Source organism: Homalodisca vitripennis, chromosome 4, assembly GCF_021130785.1.
Source record: "Homalodisca vitripennis isolate AUS2020 chromosome 4, UT_GWSS_2.1, whole genome shotgun sequence".
NCBI classification, from domain to species: Eukaryota; Metazoa; Arthropoda; class Insecta; order Hemiptera; family Cicadellidae; genus Homalodisca; species Homalodisca vitripennis.
Genome location: NC_060210.1, coordinates 8,288,893 through 8,316,754, shown reverse-complemented (window position 1 = coordinate 8,316,754; position 27,862 = coordinate 8,288,893). Strand labels below are relative to the sequence as shown.

The 27,862-nt window shown below is 32.7% G+C and overlaps 1 protein-coding gene across 1 annotated transcript; it reads left to right on the top strand.

Moving 5' to 3' along the window:
* The first annotated feature begins 10 nt into the window (after positions 1 to 10).
* LOC124358927 (hypoxia-inducible factor 1-alpha inhibitor-like) lies at positions 11 to 20,205 on the top strand. The gene is made up of 5 exons (XM_046811193.1): positions 11 to 341; positions 10,187 to 10,437; positions 15,151 to 15,299; positions 16,557 to 16,702; positions 19,365 to 20,205. The coding sequence occupies exons 1-5, from the start codon at positions 240 to 242 to the stop codon at positions 19,692 to 19,694; spliced, it is 978 nt and encodes a 325-aa protein (XP_046667149.1). The 5' UTR covers positions 11 to 239; the 3' UTR covers positions 19,695 to 20,205.
* The last annotated feature ends 7,657 nt before the right edge of the window (positions 20,206 to 27,862 follow it).

Below are 27,862 nucleotides of genomic sequence, written 5' to 3'. Positions count from 1 at the left end.
GGCAACAGAGTTCCTTTGATCGAAATTCTTGCTTTATGGTGTTTTGTGTTCGTAAATGTTGGTGGTAGTCCTCTATGGACGAAAATGAGAAAACCCAACCGAAAGAATGAAAGGAGAAATTGAAAGCAGTAGAAACTGAAAACGTAAACACCAAACAAAACGTTGTCATTGTCATTGTACATCTACATTGTGATAAACCTATTATAGTAGATAGAACTGTGGAGATTGAAGAGTGTAAAATGTGGGACGAAAGTCAACTTAGGAAATACGACATGGTTTTTGATCCTATTCCTAGATTGTCTCATGATGATCCCAAAGTTGACGAACTAATTTCTCAGAATGTAAGTATTTCTTTTCTTATTTCAGTTGTTTCCAGTTTCTAAATTGCTGTCTGCCGATATGGTGTATGTGCCAATGTTAGCCTTCGTAATGTCGTCTGGACTGGGATAATTACTATTATATATGGTTACACTAATGGGAAGTAGCAGTATATTTACCAGAAACATAATGAATTTTTCTTATATTCTGATAATTGTAGTAATTATAATTATAACCTCTCTTTCTCATAAATTACCTTGTGTCATTGCATTTCCTCCTATTCATCATTATAAATTATATTTTGTTGTAAATTGATTTTGCTAGTTTAATTAGAGACCGCAATGGCAATCTGATACAACTATCGATTAGAAATATCTAAACTATTGAATATAAAAACATTCGACATATAGATATTCATAATTAATATTTGTGAGGGCTGCAGTATAATAAGCGGCCACTACCACAATCAAATCATTGATATTCAAGAGTATTGAATATCAATATATCCTCAATATTAAAAATTATCTTGAAATACTGAAAACAAGATATGGAACCAAATTATGTAATAGATATTTAAAATAACAAATACAGCTGGTTTTACATCTTAAGAATTAATTTAGGTAAATATTAAGATCAGCGACTACCGTAATTTTGTGCATACTAACACAGGTTAATGTAATTTCACCGAAAAAAAAAATAGTCCCGATTGTCGCTAACATATAAAAACCCGTTTTTCAGTAGTACAATGTACTCAATATAAAACACATAAATAACAAGATTTTCTATTATCAAACTAAAAACAGTGCTCGACCATGGTCGTTTTGATGAGTTGACAGTAATCACGTGACAAACAGGAAAGTTACCGATTAGCCTGGTGGATCACGTGACCTATAGGACGGCTTCGATTGACGTCAACAAACAAACCCACATGGACAAGGAATAATTAGTGAAGTTGATTTAGTTCTTATCGAATTGAGACGAGTGCCTCCGGCCATCAGCGTGGGCTTCAGCGGCTGCCCCGCGCTGATGTCAAGGAAAGAAAAACATCCCTCGAGATAGTACCTATCAGTAAAATATCAAATTCTAGAGGGGCTGATCAGAAATATAAATTGAATTGTAATGGAAAGGCAATTATGTACCGTGTAAATCCCAGAAGAAAGGGTTCACGCTTTCCTTGAGGCAGTGGCTGCGTTGTACCCCCAAAATACCATTAAGGTAAGTAAAAAAATATTTTAAATTTTAATTGTTTTTATTTAAATTTTTTAAAATTTTTATATATTTTTTGGGGGGGGGGGGAAAACGGCCTCGGCGACAATCGGGACTAATTTTTTTTTAGTTGAAATTACGTTAACCTGTCTTAGTATGCAAAAAATTACGGCGATCGGAGCGGTAGTCGCTGATCTTAAGATTTACCTTAATTTATTAACGATAAATAAAAAACTATCTAGGTTATGTATATTTATAAAATGTTATATACAAAACAATGTAATATTGATTTATTTTTTACAATTTTCAAAGGTACACGTGTCAACTTGTGACACAAAGAACACATATAACTTACATTGCCATTATAATTACAAATGTGCGCAGTATTAGTGTCAGTAACAGGTTATTAGGTAGTAACCTAGTACCGGGATACTGTTATTTCAGTAACAGCTGGGCTGAATGATTTGGCGTAGTCATAACAACTTTCTGATTTTAGGTTACCAGTGAACAGTAACAGCTGTGGCCATTTCATGCAAGCAATGAGACTAGAGATAGAAATATTAGGCCTACACTATGGAATGTTATTATGCGATATAAGTATATTTAGATTAGGTTATTGAAAATATGTTATTAGTAGTATCAAAGTTAAATATTTTAATCCTCACATGCGCTTACGTGATCTGAGCTTGAATTTGGGTACTATATCGAGGGATGTTTTTCTTTTTTGCCAGAAGGCAGGGCGGTGCCACTGAAGCCAGCACTGATGGCCAGGGGCATTTCAAATCGATACTTCTTTTACATGAGATCACGTTTAGTAACAGGTTACTGAAACATAATACCTCTTCATGTTACTTTGTAATATGTTAATGATATTTCCCGTCTCTAGCAGCTATTAATCGATTGATTGATTGATTGATTGATTTTTTTATTATTTCCCAAAAATATGTACAATATTATAATACAATCTGTACAATTAATTTTCTAGATTGTTACAATACCGAACAATTTTGAAATGTGAAGAAAGAGAATAAGAAATAATCATCATAGAATAAACAACATAAAATAAACATCATAAAAATAGCATCATGTATAAAAAACATTGTCCTCGGGAAATGAGCCTGCATGGGCTATGATGCCTTAGTGCGCAGTCTCGAGTTGTTCACGCCTGAAGAAATAACGGACTGGATTAATAAAAAATGAATATAAATATAGTACAAAATAATACACCAATTTTCACACCACACACATACACACACACACACATACATATATACATATATATACATATGCATGCACATACACATGCTAATATGCAATGAATATATTAAAAGGAAAAAACCGCGTAATTTTGCTTTGTACCTGTTTTAAAGCATTAAATATTATTAATTTTAAAACATATACATATTAGCAACAATGGTAATTAAGCAGGGTCACCGCATAGATTATAATAGGTTATTGATAATGAATGATGATGGGATAGGAAGTGGTGGCTATTTACATGTCAAACTGTCCGTCTGTAGTTCGTAGACAGCACTTGCCTCGGCCCTCCTCAATAGACAATGATAATAACCACTGGTTAACCTTCCTTTTAAAAATAAATTGTAGAAATTTCACTAAAAAAACTAAAATTTGGAAACTGTTTACTCATATTTATTAAAAAGCACGTGAGCAAGATAGTATGAGTTGGTGTTAGAATAAGATTTAGTTAATTGCAAATGGTAGAATTCCTGTTGATCTAGAATAACGTGTGTTATGGGGTGTGTTGAGTTTCTTACAAATATAAATCATCTAAATTTTTATACATGTGTATTAAAAGAGATTTTATAAAAAGTTGTCTTATTGTAAACATTTTAGTTTCTTGAAATAAAATGGATATTGAAAACCTATGACATTTTTTAAAAGCTACTTTCAAAATTGTTTTCTGAACCGTAAAAAGAGGATCAAGATTTGATTTATAAGCTGTACTGCCGCCCCAAGAAATTATCCCAAATGCAAAAAGAGATTGCACGTATGCATAATATACCATTTTCATTTCTTGAACAGCAAGAATATCCCTAAAGGTTCTTAAAGGCAAAGATATACTTTTCGGGGTCTTTTGTTTGAGATATTCAATATGGTCCCGACCATTTCAAACGGAAATCTAAAATAACGCCAAGATATTTATACGAGTTTATTTTTTCGATTGCTTCACAAATACAGGTACTGTTACTGTGATTTTCCACAATTATGTATGATCAGATTTCCTAAGACATAATCCGACTGAGGATTCAAAGAAATTGGCATAAATTTATTTTTGTTTTAGTTATATTTAGGGAAAGGACATTCTGATCAAACCACTTTTTCAATAACATTAAATCACTTAATGCTTCTCGTCTCACATCCGCCCATGTATTTCCTTTCAGAAAAAATAAGTGTGTTCGTCGGCAAATAATGTTATTTTTTTTCCGTTTAAATTTAGCTTGGCAATATTATTTATATATAATAAGAACAGAATTGGCCCAAGTGTACTCCCTTGAACTACACCGTAGTCTACATTAATTGCATCGCTACTAACATTACAAATTGAGACATATTGTTTTCTATTGGTAAAATAACTTTGAAAACCAGGTAAGGGGCATTGCCCCTAACACCTAATTGTTCTGAATTTATTCATTAACTTATTTCTATCACAGAGTCAAAGGCTTTTTTGAGGTCTAAAAAGATTAGCATTGATTTTTTGTTTTCTGAGATTGCACTATTTAATTCTTTAGTTTAAATCAAACAATGCATTCCGAAATACTCCTGTCGTCCCTAAACCCATACTGACACTGAGGGAAAGTACATTATTTACCTGGAGAAAATGTACGTAGCTGTTCCTTAAACTACTCTTCTCCAGTACCTTAGCAAAGGACACTCAAGAGGGATATCGGACGGAAGTTGTTTTTGTCAGTTTAAAGCTGTTTGACTTGTGCAAAGGGTTACACTTTAAGCCAACTTAAAATTGTCAGGGGAATATTCCCTTGGGTTATACTTAAATTGATCAAGTATAGCAGTGGTTTCATAAAAGTGGCTTAAATTGTCCTTGAGGACCCGTGCAGAAACACGGCCATCATGACCCGGGCAGAGCCTCCACGTAAATTTGTCACGTGCCGTATTATGTCCAGTTCTTGTCACCGTACGTAACGTAAATGTCGCATCCAGTCTATAGTCGCTATCGCTCACCACTGGGTCCCCTACAGGGTTAATTGTATCGGCTAACGTTTTTCCCAACAGACGCAAAATAATTATTGAAATAATTTGCTACTTGAGTAATTTTATCGTTAGTAATGTTTGAATTTGTCGGCAGAAACTTTCGTATTGGAAAATGTATCCCTGGTTTGCACCCTACCCGCCAATTCGTTTACTATTCCCCAAAACATTGTAGGGTCTTTTCTGTTTTCAGTAATTTTAGAACGATAATATTCTCTCTTAGCGTGTTTTAATGATGTGCTTAGAGTTTGTCTATAGTTGTGGTAATAATGTTTTAATGACACATTAAAAGGTTGTTTTTTAATTATTTTACTTAACTTATCCCTCGCTCTTATTGAACAAAATCAATCCCGCAGATATCCAAGGCTTAAGTTTCTTAGATCTAGTAGATATTTTTATTACTTAACTTTGTGGCATTCTCGATATTGATTTCTGTACTATATCGTTAAATAGTGTGGAACAAGTATTGGCCTCCAAGGACTCAAGTACGGGTTCCCAGTGGGCGCGTGTCAGGTTTGTCAGCAAGTAACATTCGGTCTACGTACGTAGCTGTATCAGTCTGTGTCTTGTTAGTGGCCGTAGGTCCGGTTATTGTCAAAACAGTGCTGTAATGATCTGTGAGGCTTGTCTCGACCACAGCTGCTCTAACTCTACTCATATCTCTATATCGTACAAAAATGTGATCGAGACAAGACTGAGTGTTTTTCAGTTACTCTAGTAGGTTTGTCTACACATTTCACAAGTCCCGTTCCCAAGGTAAACAATTCATGTATTTATCCGTCAGCACTTCGTTCTTAAGCAAGTCTATGTTTATGTCTCCTATCAATACACACATTTTGTTTCTAAACGTTCTCGAATAATAATTTTCTAACTCATCTATAAATAAGTGTAAATTGCTATCAAAAGTTCTGTAAAGTGCAAGTAAGTTGAACTGTTCTCCTAAATAAATAAAATCTAAAACTAATTCCACAACACCTCCCCCAACGTAATCTGCGTGGCAGTGGCAGTCAATCGCTTGTTTACATAAAGTATTGTCCCGTCATTCCGGTTCCGTTGCTTATCTGTAAAGTAAATGTCAAAAGCCATCGATGCTAACCCCCCTCCACCCCATCACTCAGCCAACACTCAGTCATAACTTAATATATCCAGATTAAAGTTCAAATGGCTTAAATAAATCATCAGTTCATCTATGTTTTTTGAATAACTCCTAATATTACAGTGATATATTTTTAGTTTGTCGTGACCATTGTTGCTACTAAAAAAATTATTGAGAAGTGAAAAATCTGGGATTTGTATGCATGAGTTAATTTCAATTAGATCATCATCGCGCTGCCTCTATCGGAGTCCATAGCCCACGACGCCCACCTGCCAGTGAACAGTACTAAATTAATTTAATAGTCATGTTTATGTTTTAAGTTATATACCACTATAATATGAAAAAGATCTAAGTTGGCATAGTACCAATACAAAAAAGTTCTAAAAAACATATACTCCAATTATTAAACACTATAATATGAGAATAAGAAACTGAATCGATTAAATTTTGTGGCATAGTCTTCTGCTAAGCTCACTATTATTATACAATAACTATTTTAGTGTATGATAAAAATAATAAACCTTGAACTAAATTATTTAATCTTAATATTATGTCTAATCTGATATATACATATGTGTTTATGACAATTAATATAAACACAACTGTGTTCCGAACTAAAATCAAGTTTAGCTTAAGAGTATTCTACATCATTATACTTTAAAATTGAAAGAAAACAAATTACAAATATGCATTCCTAACTTTATTTATGAAACAAGCATAACAGAGTCCTATATTTTACTTGCATAGTCATACGCTAAACTATACCATTCTTATTTTTAATGTATGATTAAAATTATGGTACTTATCAATTAAAACTAGCCCCCTTACAATTTTGTTGAACACACACGCGCACACACACACATACACAAAAGCGCGTGTTAATTTATTGGTTGTGTACATGAGTTGTTGGTTATTATTTAATTGTTAATTATATTATCTTGTTATACATTTTCATGTTTTATATTGTTATACATTTTCATAGTTTATATTGTTATACATTTCTCATAGATTACATTGTTATAACATTGTCACAGTTTTTATATCGTTGTACATTCTCACAGTTTATATAATGGTTATTTGTTGTAGTGCCATATGTATGCGTATGCAAATGCGCCCAATGCAAACTAAGGTAAAAAAAAATATAGTTTTTTTTTTGTTTTGTTTGAGTAACCAAATGTAATTATTTAAAAACTATAAAACAGAGAAATGTATTGATTGCAGTGTAAACAGGCCATATTTATATAAATAAAAATACCATAGCAAGAAAATGCAGCAAGTCAGTAGTAAAATGGACATATAATTGTTTAGTTTTGGTTCCCGCACGCACCTTGCAGGGTGCATTGGGACAATGTATTGTGACTTAATATTAAAAATGAATTAAGAGTTTTGTGAACTGTGAACTTACATACATTCACACATAGATCATAAAACTTGGTTGGGCTCAGGCAATGATCCTCAAAAGAATGATTTTCCTTCATTATTATTACATGCAAAAACAAAGAAAAACTTAACTAATGCTGTTTTTATACAATATTAAACCATTGTTTACCTATGTATGTAAATTATAAATAACAAAAATATTTGTACTGAACTTGAAAATAAAAAAACTACATTTACTTTACTTTAACAAATCAAAATACAAGTACATTACTTACGAAAATAAAAATAATGATCTTCAGAATTAACGAGATTCTGTAATGAAGGTGTCGAGATCATCAAGGGTTGTCACTCTCCTAGCGTTATCACCTTCTCGGCGCTTCACCAGAACTTTTCCGTTGACGTAACCAGCGAAATACAGCTCCCTTTCACCGTAAAAGTCTCCTGGCCTTTCCCAGTAGCGCTTTGTTCTCAGCCGTTAAGTGTTCATTAATGTAGATTCTGCTTGGCGGTAACGCAGCTTGCAATATCTGTTTGACTGTAGGTTGTTCTTCCTTGAAGCCTTGCGAACCATTCAGTCTCTTACACTTCGAGAAATAAAACTGTATTATAATTGGAGGGTGGACCTGCTTTTTTGAATACAGTCTCAATCGATAGCACCACAGAAATGTCTTCCCTCTTAAATTGCACTCCGAGTTTTGAGGAAATTTTATTTAAAACTTCGTATATGTCTTCAGCTGGTGTAAGAGGTAAACCCTGTATTTCGATATTGGTTCTCCGAGAATATTGATCCGCATCCAAAACTCGAAGCCGCAGGTCTCGTACCTCCTCCGCTCAGTCGGTCCCGTTCATGCTCCAAACCCGTCGCATCTTGCCTTCAACTTGCACTGTTCTTCTTCCAAGTTGTTAACTTTGACATTAAGTTCTTTTATTTCATCACACAGCTTGTTAACAGTTTGTTCAATACGTCCCATTTTGGTTATCTACGTTGGAAATAATTTCCGTTTTCATTACATTTAGGGCCTCAAGAATGGATTTTCTATCTTCTCCCACATCTTCATTGCTTTGTACGGAGGCTGATTCACTCTTGCATGTGTCACATTTCCAAAATTTTATTTTAGTTTTTGTAAGATTTTGTACCGCACCCACGCGTGTGCAATTGCCGGGGGTGAAACGTAACATTACAGTCCACGCACTTCAGTGTGACGTCGCGATACGTAACTCTACACTGCATTTTCCACACTTGGACATAGTATTCGTGAAAAATACACACAAATAATAAAATAGATCTTTACGATGGAGTAACAAAAATAAATTTATACAACTTATAAAAATATTCACTGGCAAAGCATATCTTTTACTACACTGGACAGGTTATGGCCGTAGTTAGATAAGCGTGGAGACTAAAGATAAGAGCTCCTCACTCATCGGCAGACAGATAACAACTGTTATCAAATACCATACTCTTGATTTTACTTTATTTCAATTAATTTGGAACAATAATGTCTAACCGAATTACATTATAGTCTTCTAAGATTGTATTAAACAATATTGTTATTCTGTTCAATAAAAATAGCGGTAATTCTGAGCAATTACTTGGTCAACCCCAAACTTTTTCATATTTTACTACGGTCATAAGGATGTTCTCAGAAAGCCAGAAACATATAATTCAAGCCTTGTAAAGCCGTCCTACAGGTTGCCGAGCGATAAGAAGGTTCAAAGCCCACGTGATAACAGTGGTTTGCGTGAGACGCGCGGAAGGCTAGTTGTGACAGTACCGTTATGGCTAGTGGTTCCTCCGATAATTTTTTTTTATGTGACGGGTGTGAGAACACGTTACCGGTACTTAGTTTCACGGTTTCAAGTGAAGATCAGGAAAAGTTAAAACGTTTTTTGTACGAACACAGCGTTTGAAACGCACCAAAGTTTGCCCTTTCGAATTTGATATTTTACTAATAGTTACTATCTCAAGGGATGTTTTTCCCGCAAGCCACTGTTATCGCGTGGACTTTGAACCTTCTTATCACTCGGCAGTGTTGTTGCGAAATCTAGAATCTACATAAACTTCAACAAAGATTCGGGTTCGAAAATTGATCAATGGGATTCGACAATAGAATCTGCGGAAACTCACTGCGTCATTAACTATCGGTTGATTGTCTCTCTACAAATTACCAATCACAAAAAAGTGTTTACTGTATTTTTATGTTTGAAAAATCATAAATCGATAGATAATCTTATTAACAAATTTCTGAACTAAAGTAGTATTTTGCTTTCAGCTAGTATTTTTTACGTTTTTGTTCATAGATTGCTGTGAGTCTGCTATATATATTCTTGGAAGACAGCTGGTCACCATTACGCAAATTACGAAAACATAATTTTATTGTATTTTGTGTATGAATAATGTAGATAGATATCCTTATTAACAAATTATCCTAGTTTTGTTAATATTTTCCTTGCAGTTCTATATATATATATATAAAACTTGCATCTCCGAGACTTGCTTTTTGTACATTACTTTTGTAATGGTTATCAAAAAAGGTCACAGAGTTTTTGCTTCAAAGGTCACTGAAAGTCAAAAGTTACTCTTCAGCAGTAGACACTCTCTCTCGTAATCGTTGTTAAATGTTTATATTACTTCAAGTATAGATAAGTTTTGTAGACCTTCTGGAACTTTCTGGGGAAGTTATAAATTCCGAATACTCCAATATAGTGCACACAGAAGTCTATCATTATTAACTTTTCACTAATTTTTTAAACGTACAATTATAATTTGATCAGTATTTGTGACTATTTCGACTCTCGCATCATTTATATAATATTAACTATTTAAAAAACCATTGATTTTATTGGTAATAAGATATGGTGTTTTTTTTTATGGTTTAGGAAGTTTCTACAAGCCACTTTGCTAGACGCCCTGAAAGGAATAGTAGACATTGAATTTGTACTTTATTACTGTTTCAGAAACCAGTGGTAATAACGGGATCAGACCTTGTCAAGAGTGCCTTGAGATGGAATCTGGAATATTTAGAAGAACACATTGGAAGCAACAAGTGCACAGTGGTTTTATCGAAAAGTCATAAATTCAAGTATTTTGATACTGACAAGGTTCCTCACCAGTTGCTAGCAGACTTCAAGCCTGATTCTAGAAGAGTGAATTTAAAAATATCTGAGTTTAGCAGAAGGCTTCGTGATTGGAAGAAAGGAGATGAACGGTGAGTTGAGAATGAAACTGAACTTAGTCAAAAATGACTTGGAAGTTATCAGAAGAATAATTACTAATAATAAATGAAAAACATTCGTGTACACATTATTAGAATTTTGTATTTAAAAATCCTATTAATAACATATTGATAGATTGAATTAATAAAAGATTTGCTGTATGTTTCCCACTTCAGATGACAATAAAATCGAAACCCAATGTTTCAATGTAATCATGGAAATTGTCAATAACAGTTGACAGTTAGTATCTTTTAAAAAACAAAACTAACATTATAGATATTTGTAAATATGATCAATTTGGAATTATATGTAACAAATAAATTTAATCATAAAGGAATATCATATTAACACACACAAAAATTGTAGGCGATTCAATGTAGAACTTTGAGGAATTCCAAAAGTAATGGGAAACAAATCTGAGAGGTAGATTTTATTGTTACTTTGAATTTGGATATTACTAAATAATCTAATGTGTTGAAGGTGTTTATAAGACAACAAAATGTCTAAGGGTTTAAAAAAATTTGTGATCTGTGGGATAATTGGTTGTATCAAACTCATTTAAATTATCGTGAATAATTTTATATGAATTTTACCCATTTTCAAAGAAATAAGATTTCATGAAACCTTTGTCTGCATCCATATAACAGGGATTCAAATTTGGATCAATTTCTTTAGTTTACTGTGGTAAAATTCATACAATAGCAATTTTGATAGGTCAGCAAAAAGGTATAAATTTAATTAGGAAATCTACATAGGATTTTCAGTTTTATGAGTTCTTTGAATAATTTTACTAGAACATTCGGTAAATGAAGGAAACAGGATTTTTCCGAACAATTGCCATTGTTCAGTGAAACAAAAAATCAGTAACACTACATTTCGAGATCTGCAATCTGATCTCTTCTTCAGGTAAATAAATAACCTAACACATAATTATGGCAACGATGGCAAATGTCCGAACAATTCCGGTTTTCTTCACAATCCTTCCATCGTCAAAAATAAACTTCAAACAAAGAATTTGGTAAATCTTAATTAGATTTTGCTCTATAACATATAGATTTGTACATGTTATTTGTTACATTTGGTACTGAACATAGAGTAAAACCATAATGGAATATGTTTTGGAATTTTGGCTGTAGTACATTTTTAAGAATTTTTTTACAAGTCTGTTTATTTTCTAAAATGCTTTCAAAGTCCATGTAAATTACATAAGGAGGAGATAAAATTTTGTAGTTGAAAAAGTTTGTTATTTGATACGGATATGGATTACATTATTGGCTTACAAAACTTGTGATTTTATAAATTTATAAACGATCTGCAAAATTCTCAGATTTATAAAAATTACTCAAACACTGTCTACATAAAATTTTTTCTCTTTACATTTAGATAATTGGGAAACTACAAGTTTATTTAAGTTTTGGAGATTTTTTTTTTGAAAAGATGAAAAATATAATCTACATTTAATGGTTATTATTGGTAAAAAGACTAATAAACAAAAATAATGTATCACGATTAAATTCGTGGAGTAAAATGTAAACAGCTTAGCTATAAAACCAATTATTTTTCATGAAATTTCAATACTTTAAGTTGACTCTACTAAATTTTCACATTCTAATTCATGTTCTAATACACGTTAAAGCACTTTAATCCCCAATCCGAACACCTATGAATCATGTCACAAATTTTGAATAAAATACTGGAAGTGTCAGCACTCAATTAGCTGTTGCAGTGGGTAGACTCAAAAGAGGACTAGATGTGGTTAGTACAGTATTGCCAATATACAGGTTGTTTCAAAAAGAATTACGTGTTTCAAATGCATATTTATTGTATTTTACGGCATACGAAAATGAAATTTTACACACATATTTAAAAACCTCTCAAGTTCAGATTACAGATGTTTAATAAGTTCTTCAACAGCAACATGAACAATATCATGCCGATATTCAAAATTCCTCTTATACTCCGGCAAGCATGTCCGTCGTCATTGTTGTTGTGGCAGTACGGATTCGATTCTTCAACTCTTCCAGGTTCTGTGGGAGTAGTGGTACATAAACATTGTCTTTAATGAAACCCCCACAGGATGAAAGTCAAAGGTGTCAAATCTGGTGACCGTGGAGTTCAGGTAGGACATGCTAAGTCACCAGCTCCTTGATGACCAATCCAACGGATCGGTAGAGTTTCATTCAGATATTCACACACTGGGCCTCATCTTATTGAAAAATTGTTTTCTTCTTGCAGCCTCGGAAACAACCAGTTTTGTAACATACCTGGATACTGCGGACCGTTAACCATCAATCAAGAATGGGCCATAAACAGATAATTGTGATATCCCAAAAAACACATTGACTTTGGACTTATCTTATACATGTTCAATGGCTGCACGTGGGTTCTGTAGGTCCCAAATTGGAACATTGCGTTTGTTTACCTGACCACTAACATGGAAATCCTCTTAAACACTGAACACAATGCATTGTGCGAAAGTGTTATCATTGTCAATAGCATCAAAATTTGTATTACATATCTCATGTGGCACACGTTGGAGTTTGTAATCAGCACACAGAGCATGTGTAACTTGTACAGCTTCATAACCAAACCAACTTCTCAAAACTAACAAAATTGTTGTTGTTGGCAGTTGTAATTCCCGACTGGCACGACGAGTTTACTTTGAAGAATTTTGAACTGGAAAGCAGTTTGAATTCCTGCAATATTTTCTTCAGGAACACGAGGGCAGCCAGTACTCTCTAATTTACATACACATACTGTGTCTTCAAACTGTTGATACCATCTGCGAATGTTTCACCTATTCGGTGGATCAATTTGGTACCTCAACCTGAAACATCTTTGCACTGTAATATCGGAATTGCACTTCACAAACTCAAGAACACAAAATGAATTCTGCTGCAGAGTAGTCATTTAAAACTTATGACAGTTACCAAGCGAAACAGAAGACAACTGATATCTAGCATGTTATTAATATAAACTACACTATGTATTTGTTTCTCTAATACCTGAGCCGAGGCAAAGCGATTGATAGTTTGGATAATATAATACTTTGGAATACGTTCATTCTTTTTTAAACACCCTGTATTTCACCAAAATATTCTGAAAATTGCTTGATACAGTTCATAATATTTATTTCTGTTAAAAGTGTGCTACAATGATGTTTTGATTGTATTAAAAAAAATGTATTGTCAAATTTTGTCTCCCACGAACCCTCAGTTTATATCTAATTGCGCGCATGTACAGATGGAGGAATTTAACTGCGCGCACGGAGCCCAAATATTACCCTTATCTGCCCAAAAAAATGCTATCTGTTTTGCAGGTTGTGTTTATGTGCTAGCCGCTGAGATGAAGGCGCAATAATTACTTTAACGTCAGTTTAAACTCACGATTTCGATTTGCCGATTAGTATAGTTAATAAGTTATTTTGAAAAACTTCAATTAAAAAATCCCTGTTACTAAGTAAACACTATATCTTTTAATATACCCATCAAACTTTTCTCACTAAGTGAAGGGAGTTTATTTTTCCCTTAGCGCCTCCCTCAATAGATGTGCGGTCGATATTCAATGTTCTTCAATGTGAAAATTGTACACTAGTGTTGTCATTACACACTTATCGAAGTCATCTAAATGAGTTACTCTTCTACGTAGTTTTCAGTTTTGTTTGGTATAGTAAACTCACAAGGATCACAAACTTCAATCCTGTAAGCTTACTGTTTATTTTAGTCATAGCTCCATCATTTACTGCAGCAGTTCTTTGACGAGCCTTCAACAAAGAAATATTAACAGTTTGATGGTCTGCCTCTTCTTTCTTAAATTTATAAATATTACGATTTCGCAGGCTCGACTATGAATTATGCTACCTTTGGCTTTCGACTTGAACTCATCAGACATTGTCTGTAAACACGAATAACAAGAAACCACCACATTGAGCACTGTCACAAAACAGACTGAGTTTTAGCGAGTATGATCAGATGAGGTTATTTGTGTCAATACGATTCGGAGGAAAGAGGCTGGTGCCGTTGCCGGTCATAGGAAATGTTTTCGGGACTCAGCGTATAGTGCTAACCCGCCACCCCTCCTGCCTATCACCACACACTCAAGGTCATGCGCGTCAGTAAAGTCCACTATCTGTATATCAGACCTATTTTCAGATTAACGGCTGTTAAGAAAGGAGATATTCTAAATATGTTTCCGTATAAATGTAATAATCATCTGAATTCACTTTAAAATTATTTCTCTCTAAATCTGCAGAATTTGCTAATAGCTCTCTTAGGATACCTGTCTGCTGTTCAAGTCAGCAATAAACTGTGATGTTCACTTGAAACCTTTGCAGTTTTTTTTTTTGTCGGTTACCTGTCTCGTGAACCCATATTGAAGGGTTATAAAAATGAATTGCAATAAAAAAATAATATAGGTAAATTATGAAAAAAGTATTGTATGATAATAGAAGAAATCAGCTTTGCTGTCAGAGAGGATAGGTTCTGTTAGGGATTAGTTGTAATTTGATCAACGCTACTTGGTTCACAATTCCTGTATTTGGGATTAACGGCCAGCATGATTGATATTGGAAAGGCTGCTACAATATGAAAATTGTTAATATGATGTTCGGACATATCAGAAATCTACGAGATTAGTCTTTTTTATAAATGTAGTATAAATTTTTTGCAATTCAAATGGCATTCCATGTATTTTTGTTGGTGTCACAGACCTTATCTGCAACAAATGCTGAACAACACAATGGGTCAAGGAATTGTGGAAGATTTTCTGCAGTTCCGCTGGGACTGGATCAATGATAAACAGAAGAAACATTCGTGGGGACCTCTGACCTTTAACTTACTCCTGGTGGGGATGGAAGGTAGGTTATTCCGTTTCAAAACTGAACTTATTCAAAGTGGTGTAATAAGACAGAGATTATTTTCTCTGAATCATTACCTACATTGAAACCAATGAAGGAAAAACCTCTCCTTTCCTGCTGATGAAAGCACCAAGCTGTATTTTGTATTTGCTGTTACTACTGATTTCATAAACTACAGATTGTTTCGTGTAAAGGGTTGTATTTAGTTGTCTAATTTTTGAAATCTTGCCTTTTAAACAGCATAACAACATTAAATAAAGTTCTGAATTATGCTTGAAAAATCACCATCTAAAGCTTTTAAGAACCGTCTGAGTAATATAAACTTGAGTTTTTTCACATAATAACAATTTAAATCTTATTAAATCTTTAGATAAGTAGTTTTGCTGCCTTATTTTTTATCATAAGGGTAAAGGATGTGTTTCATTTTAAACGTATATAATTAATATGCATCCAAACGCTTTAAACATTTTTTAAAGTATATTTTTTAAATATTTAATTGACAAAGCACAATAAAGTTTGAAATTACTTTCGAAATAACCTATACAAATTTAAAAAGTGGTTAGATGCGTATATTGTTCTTATGGGCCTACAATCAAGATGGCTGCTAGTATAGCTGGCTCTTAAAATTCCGAAGAAATTGTACAGAGAGGATACGATGTAAGACACTAGTTTACGAGTGGAATAAGTGTTTCCATTAAGATATTGGAAACCTTGATGATGACCTTGGGTGTAAGTGTGTTAGCCATCTCTACTTGAAATGATCAGGTTTGAGTAATTGGTGTATGGGCTGAATAATAACTGAACTGTAATTTCATCAGTAAGAACTTGGAATATCACACAAAATATTAACAGCATCCTTAATGATGATTTGCACTTCAATTACTTTACTGTAAATAGTTGGGATCATGTTATACCAAGAACAAAAAAAAGTAAAGTACATGTTGAGACGATTGTAACAGTTTATGAGAGAGGTGCTCTATTCACGACTCCCACACAAAATGTTAGTCACACTGTTTTAAAACAGTATTTCAAAATCCGTTTAATAAACAGATTCCATTAACTGAAAGTCTTCCAACTTTCAATGGCAGGTAAGAAGTAGTTGTTGACTAGGCACCTGCCAGCGTGTTACTAACTATAGGAGGAGAAACTTCAGTTTCATAGTCATGTACTTCAGCTTTAATACAGGCAGTATTTTGGGAACTTTTTGTCTATGTTTACATAAAAACTTTAGTCACTTATTCCAGCTTGTATTTCCAGGCAATGTGACACCTTGTCATTACGACGAGCAGCAAAATCTATTTGCCCAGATCAGAGGCTTCAAGAGGTGTATTCTCTTCCCTCCTGAGCAGTTTGAATGTTTCTACCCACATCCTGTTCATCATCCGTACGACCGGCAGAGTCAGGTGAGATTGAGTGTAAGCATTTAATCAATTAATAGCATTTCTGCACTGGCCACTGATGCATGCACAGGACCTAGATTGTAGTTGTGTTTGGTTATTTATTCACCTGAGGAAGGGATCAAATTCAGATCTCAAAACATAGTGTTACAGATTTTTTGTATCACTGAATAGTCAGTCTATGGAATGAGGGACACAAGCATTATCCCAAAATAACCAAGAAAATGTCTACAAAGTCTGTCAGAAAGATCATGGCAAATGTTTTCTGGGACAATAAGGGTGTGATTTTGATTGATTTCCTTGAACAAGGTTTCACAATCAATGTTGAAATATATTGTCAAACACTGCAGAAACTACAATGAGTATTACAAAGCAAGTAAGTAACAAGTGTAGAGTTTGAACTGAGTTCAAAACTCTTATTTCTTCACGACACAGCCAATAGTACCTGACAGCTGATTTTGAATGGGAGATGTTGAATCATCAGCCCAGATCTAGCGCCAACAGACTCCCCCTTCTTGCCAGTGATGAAAACCTGGTTCACAGTACCACGCTTAATTAGTAACGCCGAACTTCAATGGTTAGCGCTTGTAGATTTATCAGAGCTATGATGCTATGATAAGTGCCTTAATTTGAATGGGGATTTTATTAAAACACAGCCTAGAAATGCAGCATTCAGTTGTATGTTATAAACCTTTTTTCTTTCACTCTCCTAATTTTTAAAATTATTTCCTTCATCTTATAGTAACCCTAATAAAATACATTGTATAATAGAAGTAACTATAGATTAATAAAACTGTTTAAGTCAAAATATTTTAAAACATTTTTACTCCTGAGCGTAACTTTATGCATTGTCTACTTGTATACGTAACGCTGCTGATGATGTTCTGGTACTCATGAAGGAGTTAAATATTGTTATGTAATTTAGTGTCATTTACGTTTTTGTACTAAATCATGTTAAACATGGAGATTTGAACAGTTACAGCTTGGAATTATAAGAATGCCCTCACAGGCTGGAACAAATTTCTTAGGACAAACTCCTTAATTTAAAAAATGTAAAGTAGTATACACAATTTTTATCTAAACCAGGAAAGATGCTATTATGAAATAATTATATTGAGTGTAGCTTTATAAATCCTTATTTTTATACAACAATCTCTCTTTGTGCCAAAACATTATAGTTCATTAGGTCACTTTACCCTGGAAATATACCTCCTTTGAGTAACATTCTATTTTATCCTGAAGCTGTGTGCAGTATATGTGTTTATACTGCACTGCTTAACAACACACTTTTTCTATCAGTAGCAAACAACATTAAACAAAGTGATTAGATACATGTATCTCAGATAAGACCAGTTTGTTTACAGATTCACAGAACAGCAATCACCACCAGTTTTCCTGTTCACATTTCTGCCTCATTCATATTCACACCAAAGTAAAATTAATGTGTGCATTTGATGACAGTGATAATGCACAACTGAGATTACATTAGTCTTTAACTAAACTCTACATGGCAACTAGATCTATTCTCAGTATCATTCAGCATTTCTCATGCTAACAATAATATCTAACAACAGATAATACAAGTCGAACTCTTAAACTTGTTTAAAAACTTATTTCATGTAGTAATTTAAAATGTTGTGAAATTAATATTTTTGTATTTTATGATTGTTGTGGTAACTATCAAGATTTATATATTATGTGGCATTAAAATCCTTTTCTAGTTACAGTAATTCCAAACGCTTACGGTACTACTGGACCGTATTAATCAGCTACTTTGACAGTGATGCAAAGCACACTTATTATTATACGCTGCTTTGCATCATTATTCTTATTTTAAGAAATAAAAGTTTTAATAACCAAATAACCTTATTTACAAGAGCTGATAGGGGACTTACATACAATACTGGGTGCTCTTGTTGTGCAATTTCATGTTTATTTTTGTCTGATACACTGCTAATCACTTTGCCCTGTGATAGATAAATAAGTGGGATTTCACTAAATTTATTAGATAAGTCTGTATCATCAATTAATTATATTTCAATCTTTTTTCCTACAGTTATTATGGTCATGTGTTCAGTTCCAATAATGATCATGCATATAAAACATAACCATTAAAGTAACATACAAGAAAAGTAATGTTGTATTCTCCTGATGTCAAACCATGTCTTGTGATTCAGTAAATTATCACTAGAGACCAGCACTTTTCCGTTCAAGTTCATTAACCCTTTGCACTCGAAAGGCCAACAGCACTGGCCACTCTGAGGTTGCAGACGGATCGCATTTACAAAATATGAGAATGAGATAAAATATTCAGTATTTTCTCATAAACATGCTAATGTACAGTTTGGGTACAACTTAGTAACAGTACACACGTCTCCTCAGAAATCTTTGATGGTATGAAATGCGCGAAAACAGTTGAACACACAAAGCGGATTACCGCGGGCACGTAGGGTGCTTCCGAATTCGTTTCGGGATTACTAGTCAAATGGTTAATATTCAAACTGGGTTGGGAAATAAATTGCAAAAGCAATGGCACCCACTTCCAATATTAACTAATGAGATAATTAATTTATGCAGAAATGATTATAAAGTTGATCAATATTTAAAATTATGTTTTGGGAGTCTGTGGGTTATGTTGAACTTGACCTGTGTCTGGTGTCTATTGTAGGTGGATTTTGACGAACCTGACCACACACGGTTCCCGCGGTTTGCAGAAGCTAGGGGTCAGGAGGCAGTGGTGGGCCCGGGAGACGTCCTGTACATCCCACAGTTCTGGTGGCACCACATAGAGTGTCTAATGCATGGTGGCTACACTGTCTCCGTCAACTTCTGGTACAAGGCTGGACCCAATGGACAGGTGACGTACCCTCTCAAGGGCCACCAGAAGGTAGCGATCATGCGCAACATCGAGAAGATGCTGGCGGAGGCTCTACATGACCCGAGCGAGGTGGGTCCCCTGCTTCGTGCCCTGACACTCGGTCGATATACCGACCCCTAGCTCTGCACGGTGTACAAGCCTACACGCTAGTCACAGCACAGTTCCTACGAGACTCAGTATTCAGTGCAGGGGTCATTTTAAGTGCTTGCGGTGAGTTTTAATATATTTTAATGTTCATTACAAGATATTTTACATATACAGCTTGTAGATTAATAAACATAAGGTTATGCCAAAATGTTGATGATTTCTGGACATGATAAGCAATTTTTCTCTCTAATTCTAAATTAAACACATTGTTCATAGCTTTTTAAAATTAATGAAATAGTGATATAACAAAAAATTAAAAAAGAAACAAGTTTTGAAAAGATTTGTTTATGTTGAAAAAATGTTATGTCATCAATTACTACACAAGCATGCTTATTTGTAAATAGTCATTATCAAATATCTCAGTTACATAGAAATGCAGAACTAAATAAACAAAGTAATACAAATATATTGATTGTAAATAAGATGTTTCATCCAGCATAGTATTACAAAACTCATCAAGTGTTTAACCCTTTCAGGGCCAGGACCAAATATGAGATGTTGCAAAATTTTTTCACATATCATATCCGCTTGTGACTAGTCAAAAGTGCCAGGCTAAAATTGGCGATTTTGCAGTCTCTTAGATTAAAATTTATAACTTTTCATAAAAATTTGACAATGACCTAAAAGTTGCATCAAATTACTCGTATAGATATATACTATCAACAATAAATATATAGATGTAGTTTTAAGTCATTTAAAATTAAAAAAAAATTATGTTTTAATATGTGACATAAAAAAAAATTATTTTTTTATTTTTTTTGTAAATAACTAAAAAAGGAAAAATAATTTTACTGTGGGAAGCTATTTTATTATATTGTACATTTAAAAAGGAATAACCATATAAAATTTTGTGTTATTTCTCTCATAAATAAATTTTTTATGACACATTTTGTATAAATATGCATAATTGTACTTCGCAACAAGTGATAAAGCAACTGACTCTTACACTGTAAGAAACTTAAAATAAATATTCACATTATGGATGTACCGGTAAACAGATGATTGTAGGATCCATAAACAGTTTCAATACAGTTAAATTTACCAAGAAATATTTACACAATTTTATTTGAAATTTATTTACACTTTTTCTATTTACAAATATGCTACTTACAATTTCACTCCCGTGAGATCGTAAATTGTCAGTCATTGTAACTACTACACACAATAGCTAAGCACGTAACTACTAACACTACTAATATTTACAACCACAAAATAAAATAATGAAGAAGAATCCAGCATACAATAGTACGATTATACTAAAGCATAAAGAATTAACAACAATAGATTGAGTTAGCTGATAATGTCACGTGACAATTATTACGAAATAAAAATGCGTAGACCTCCAAAATAAAAATGATATTCATATTAATTATCTACAAATATATCAGGGAATAAAAAAACATAAAACTTTAATCATTTGACGTCGTATTTATTTAAGAAAACGACGAATATCAAGGCGGCAATGCGTATGTCACCGATGGCAATATATTGCCGCCTGGCACTTTTCAGACACGATCTATGGCGGCAATATATTGCCGCCTGGCCCGGAAAGGGTTAAAAAGCATTTCCAAAATCATAGTTTTATCTGTTAAATGAAATATACAATCTCATATACTATAATTTATTTATAAATTCAAAGTATTCAAACTTTTAATTAAATATGTAGACAACTTTAATAATTAATAAAATAATGCATAAAGAGAAGGATACAATTGAATGACATTTCTTGTATATTGTTTATTTGTTTCTTAACAATGGCTTTAACAATTATTATAATTCGTTGTGGATAACCCAGAATCATTGTAATTACGTAAAAATTAGGTTTTGTATAGCCGAAAATCAAACAATCCAATGTATTTGTAGGTCTTAAGGTGACACATTTCAAAGGTTTATTCCTTCAACATATCTCTAGCCGTGGTGAAGGATAGCTTCTTCATAAAGTTTGGAATGAAAAAATTAATTAATAAATACAGAGCACAAAACAACATGATCGCACTCGATAGTACATTTAACCCTTTAACTGCCTTGTTCTTGAATTTGTGGCAAAACCCGAACACTGGCATAGGATATTTTTTCCCCATTTTTAGTTTTTTTTTTATAACACGTTATTTAAAGTTTAATGAATAGAGTAAACAATTAACAATGTTTTCAAACATCTAAAATAAAGTCAATTCTCAACTAATTTAATATATTACCACTATCACACAAGTATTTACGAATAAACATAAAAAGACATCTAAAAAAATGTCAACTTAATCTTTCCAAAAATCGTGTACGATACAAATCATGTGGTGTCCAAGTAATTTGAGTAATGTCCACAAAATTGTAACAACTGGACAGCATCTGTATCTTGTATCTTCTAGACATTTATAACACACATAGTAACACAATATAAAAACTGATACAATAAAAATGAAGCAGCTGATAATATCAAAACGAGTATACTCGGACATGGCTTTTGTTCACAAAACTACAGTTGTATGGCATATCTTGGGCGAGGCCATTAAAGGGTTAAGCTGCAACCCGGCAACTGAACAAGAATTGGATTGTTGTGCAAGGAAATCTGAACTATCCACAATGAATTATGATATACAATGTTAAACTGCAAACGACAACGAATTTTGTTCTATTGACGAAATGTAATGAAATAAAATCCTCTTTGTGGAATATACAACTTGATATGAAATACATAATATGTACATAATATTAATTCAGCTTCATTATTTTAAGGGTTTCGGTATTAATTATATTATTTCAAAATTTTTACTCAAGCCAAAACATTTTTTAGAAAACTAGTTAATTTAAACTGTTTTCAAGTGTTTTTCCTCTCTATAAGGGTGTTCAGTAAGTGTTCCAATACCTTGGGATTTCATTCTACACATAAAAATGAGCAAAAATGTTCATGTGAAGATATGTCCTAAAACCTTTAGTTTTCCGTCTATCTGTCTGTCTGTGTTTTTTATCAAAACAATTATATCTTTTGAACCAGTTAAGATAAAGTTATGAAACTTGAGAATTGTATTGACCTTTGGTAGACCTTTTTGAAAATTATATATTAATAAAATCCTTTTACTCGTTTCATAATGGTGGATGTTTAAATTATTCCAACCAAAATAACTCAAAACCAACTGATGTCCACCATTTTGAAACAGGTAAAAGGATTTTGTTAATATTTTATTTTTAAAAGAGTTTAGCAAAGGTTAATACAATTTTCAAGTTTCATAACTTTATCTTAACTGGTTAAAAATATATAATTGTTTTGATAAAAAGCACATGCAGACAGATAGACGGAAAACTAAAGGTTTTAGGACATACCTTCATACGAACATCTTTGATAATTTATATGTGTAGAACAGAATCCCAAAATATTAGAACACTTTTACAGAACACCCTGTATGTTACCAACCGTTGTGCATTATGTACATTAAGCCTCTTATCTTGGTATAGTGATGTATTCAATGAAATTGTTTAGCTAAACTGATAAATCATAATATTTAAAATAATGAGTAATTTTTATAACACTGCTATTTTACATGTATTGTACAAATTTACAGTTGTATATGATACTGTTACAACATAAAAGGTTATTTGTACTTTTTAGTGGACAATATTAATATGACTTTTTTTTAATTTTAAACTTGTGGATCTGTCTTTATACTATTAGAGATGTAAGGAAAAGTGGATTTTGTTTAGTTGTATAAGATCATTGTGATAAATTATTTATGGTAACGTTTAAGTATATGTTAGCTTTTAAAGGAGCCCTTTTTACATAGCCTCAAAATATTTTTCATTGTATTTTTTCTATAGAGAGTTAAGTGTCTTGTTTTAGCATTTAAATTCAACCTATTTTAAATTCATTAACAGATCATTTATAGAATAAGCCGATTTTGTTACCACTAAAGCCTTATTCATTCAACTATGAAAGATTCTTTGGTTGAGTTAGAAAATAATAAATTGGAAGCGTTCAATTATTATAACTAAAATTCATATAATAAAAGCTTGTAAAAATTATATTATAATATATCTAGATATTTACCGGTAACAGTCTTGATACCACTATGTAAATAAATATTAATTTATGACATGCTTGATTAGGTATGTGTCTTATATATATATATATGAAAAATACATTTTTGAAACATAATATCTCTCATAAGCCTTGTTTTAATTACCAATGTTTTTATCACTCACTAGCAAACTAAAATAACACCTACACTTTGAAATATGAACAACAAAACCAATTTGTATGACATTGCATAATAACAGCTTGTTTAAATCTTAATGGTGGTAATCAAAGTGATAAAAAGTTGTTTTTAAGATTTTCCATAAAATCCAAATTTGTGATTGAGATTTAATTGTATTTTCAAAAAGATCCATAGTTTTAAAAATAAAAGAACCTTATATAATACACTGTAATAAATTGTTGTAAACTACTTTTAGTTATAACATTAATATTAAGTATTCTTCATATTTTATAAAAATTCATAATGTACATAATTTATTTTATTTCTTGTCAAACTCTGTAAATGTATTTTAACTTATACCAATAAACTCATTTTGTTAAAAATGCTGTGATCTTTTACTGTTATTACTGCACTTCCATTATATTCCATTACAAAAATTAACAAAAGTACTTCTTAGAAACTTTGTTGACAAGTCCGTGCTTATCTGGCCACTCAAACTGTCTGCACTCAAGTGTTTCCTAGTAATTAAACTTATTTATTTTAGAAAAAATGCTTGCTTTCAAATACAAAAAATATGAACTTATATTAAAAGCAAATTATTGGGTAACAAATTAAAGTATAAATTGGTATTTTGTTTGAGACTAAACTAAAAATGTTTTACTAAAAATAACACTTTGAATTTTTTAATGTTATTTATACAAGGGTGTTTCATATAAAATATCTAAAATTTAATGTAAGAGCATGGGTGATTTACAATAGCAAACTAAAAGGTTTGCCCTAGAGACTAGCTTAAAAAATGTTTTAATGAATTTTGAACTATAGAAGTTGCCAACATTTGTAGATGTGGGGCTCGACTATTGAGTTTTTGAAATGTAAACATATATGATTTTATATTATATATTATTATAAGTCAAACACTTTGGTGAAATCAAAACTTATTTTTTACTTTATATGGTGGCAGAAACACATTGAAATATTAGACTATAATAGTCCACACATTATATTAATACTAAGACTATGAATCTAATTGGAAAGATTAAAAAATGTTATTTGTGTCATCATTATACAAATTAAAAAACTAAATTTAGTTTTTGCCAAAGGCTTACATATGAAATTATATATAACAATATTTTATAAACGCAATGGATTTTGGCACAGTGTCACTTAAAACTTTGTAATAACAATTTTATAAACTGTTCTCAATAGTTGATTTTGATAATTTTACTCACAAAATTAACAATAATTCATTCATTCGCTCTCTCAGAATCGATATCTTTGTGTTTGAAGAAGTATTTACTATACTGTATACAAGTATAAGTAAAAGAAGTGATTTTTGTGTACAAATATAGACAAAGAAATGAAAATTTGTTCTTCAGTTTAAAGTGGAAAGAAGCAGTATGTAAGTACAAATGTAATATGTTAAAGCAATTTGTATGCATTTAAATCAGATCTGGGGGAAATCAGTATAGGACTTCAATGGATTGGAAAGGATTAATTTAAAATCTTAAGAACCCATAAGCCTATTCAGCATTACTAAAATTTAATAGCAGAATAGAAAGTAATTAATTTTAAGAGCTAATACACTAAATTGATTACCCCAAGGTATGAGAAATTATCGAAAAAAAAGTGAAATACTAGCTCACAACACCAGTAGGAAACACTGCTTAGCATCCTTGATTATAAACTCAATTTTTGCCCCAAAAAAGTTATTTCAATGTTTCTCCATGTACTCCAAGGGGTACCTATAAAGTTAAGCAATTGTGCGCCCGACGGGTACACAATATTCTGAGGTACTATTTAAGCAGGTACGACGGCAGTTTTAAAAGATAGCGTGTACCCGGTGGGGGTACATTTCGTCATAAACGTGTTAATAACTGATTGGTAAGTTAAAGTAATAACTGCATATTATTATAATAAAGCTGTATTGTTGTCAAATAGCCGATTATGCTTGATATCTCTGAAGCTGTGACTGAGCGAAAAAGGCCTAGTAATTGACAACATACAATATAGCAAGGAACGAAATTTACAAATTTCTCATCCTGATAACTAAACTTTCTCAACTAAAAGATTTTATGAGTGTTTTATACATCACTATAGCGTGAGTTCAAACTGTCTAGTAGTGAGGGTTATGGCTGTGATAAGTGACTGTTGCTAGGAGGCATATTGTGATAAGTCATGGCAATGTTTTACTGCATGTGGCGGAATATTGTTTTGTTTTAATGAAACGTTTAAATGTGTGCTATTTTGTAAACTTTCGTACACAATAAAATTAGCCTTAGTGCTGAATATAGTATTATGGTATTAGCTTTCAGTTAGGAATTGGTAGCACTCTAAAGCCATAACGACCTTCCTTGTAGGTGTGTACGTGTATGCAAGATGCCACTGTTTATATTTTTGATATCAACACCAACCAGAAACAATCTTTAATGGGTGTCTTCGTTATCCGAAAAAGGCTTATATCAATCAACATCGGGACCCCAGTGTCCTCACTTTTACATACATTTTTGTAACTTGTTTCAAATTGGTGATGGAATCGTTCAAATTATATAACGTACTAAATACATACAATATCTAAAATTATGCCATTAATTTTGACGTTTCCAAATTATTAGATTTTCAGATACAATAATAATGCTCTAAAATGTAATTAGAAGTGAAAAAACGTGGTAGATAGGAATAGAACTTAATTTAGCCATTGATACCAGTTAATACCAGATTATATAACAAAAAATGTCTAGTAGAAAAGAAACATTTAAAAATGCTTTCAGGCCCTCACAATTAGTACTTATGAAAAAATTATATTTCTCTAAATTTAATGTATAAGGATCCTTCAATAAGTGAAGAGAAAATTACTACTGCTCAAAAACGGCTGAAATGATTCATATGAAACTTTCAGGAGACAAAGTTGGCGACCTTAGGAAGACATCTAATCAGTTGTTTAACCATTTTTTCTGTAAAATGGTTAAACATGGTAAACCAGAAATGCTGTAAAATCCACAAAAGAATGTTAAAAGTGTATGGAGACAATTGTTTGAATCGATCGAATGTTAACAAACGGATAGAGAACAGTTTCAAAGTGGCCGTACAAAAGTTTCTGACGAGCAATGCAGTGGACTACCGGTTGAAGGTTGGACTTCCTCTCTTGAATCTCAGATTAACACATTAATTCGGGAATTGTACCGATAAGTGTAAAAATAAACGTCAATGTTAGAACTATCCATAAAATTATTCACAAGCTGCAATGCAAGAAAACGTGCGAGTCGGGTGTCCAGACAACTCATGGACGCTCACAAAGAAACTTGGCTTCAAATCAGTCAACAGCTAAAAAATCGATGTTAGATTGATGGGGGAGGTTTTTTGAAAAGAATTGTAACGTATGACGAAACATGGTTCCACCACTATGAGCCAGAGTCAAAACGATAGCCTTGAGTGGAAGCATACGACTTCTCCCACTCGCAAAACATTCAGGACCCAGCCATCTACCGGTAAAGTCATGCTCACAATATTCTTGGATTTTCAGTGGACAATTATTTGTGATTTTCTTGAAAGAAAGAACAATAAACAGCCAGTACTACAGTGACATGCTGAAAAACAAGATAAGATGTGCCTTTCGAACGTAACACGTGTGGCACAGCTGATGAAAGGAAAACGTTAGAAACTGGGGTGGAAGATCCTTCCACGTCCTCCCTACAGCCCTGACCTCATCCCATAAGATTTCCACCTGTTTGGCCCCCTTAAAGAGAGTCTACGAGGGAAACATTTTCAACCCAATAAAGAGGTCAAATATCAGGTGCAAAAGTGGTTTCAAGATCAAACCCAAAGAACTTCATGCCAAGAGCATAAACAAATTAGTAGAAAGATGGAATTAGTGTTGCTGACGGCTATGTCGAAAAGTAACAAAGTTTTGTACTGATTGAATAAAACGTTTTTGAGCAATAGTAGTTTGTCTCGTTACGG

Excerpts from the sequence above, each read along its gene's own strand:
- LOC124358927 (XM_046811193.1), top strand. The coding sequence starts at position 240 with ATGTGGGACGAAAGTCAACTTAGGAAATACGACATGGTTTTTGATCCT. Across the intron at positions 342-10,186 it reads ACGAACTAATTTCTCAGAAT|AAACCAGTGGTAATAACGGG; the intron begins GTAAGTATTTCT and ends TTACTGTTTCAG. Across the intron at positions 16,703-19,364 it reads CGTACGACCGGCAGAGTCAG|GTGGATTTTGACGAACCTGA; the intron begins GTGAGATTGAGT and ends TGTCTATTGTAG.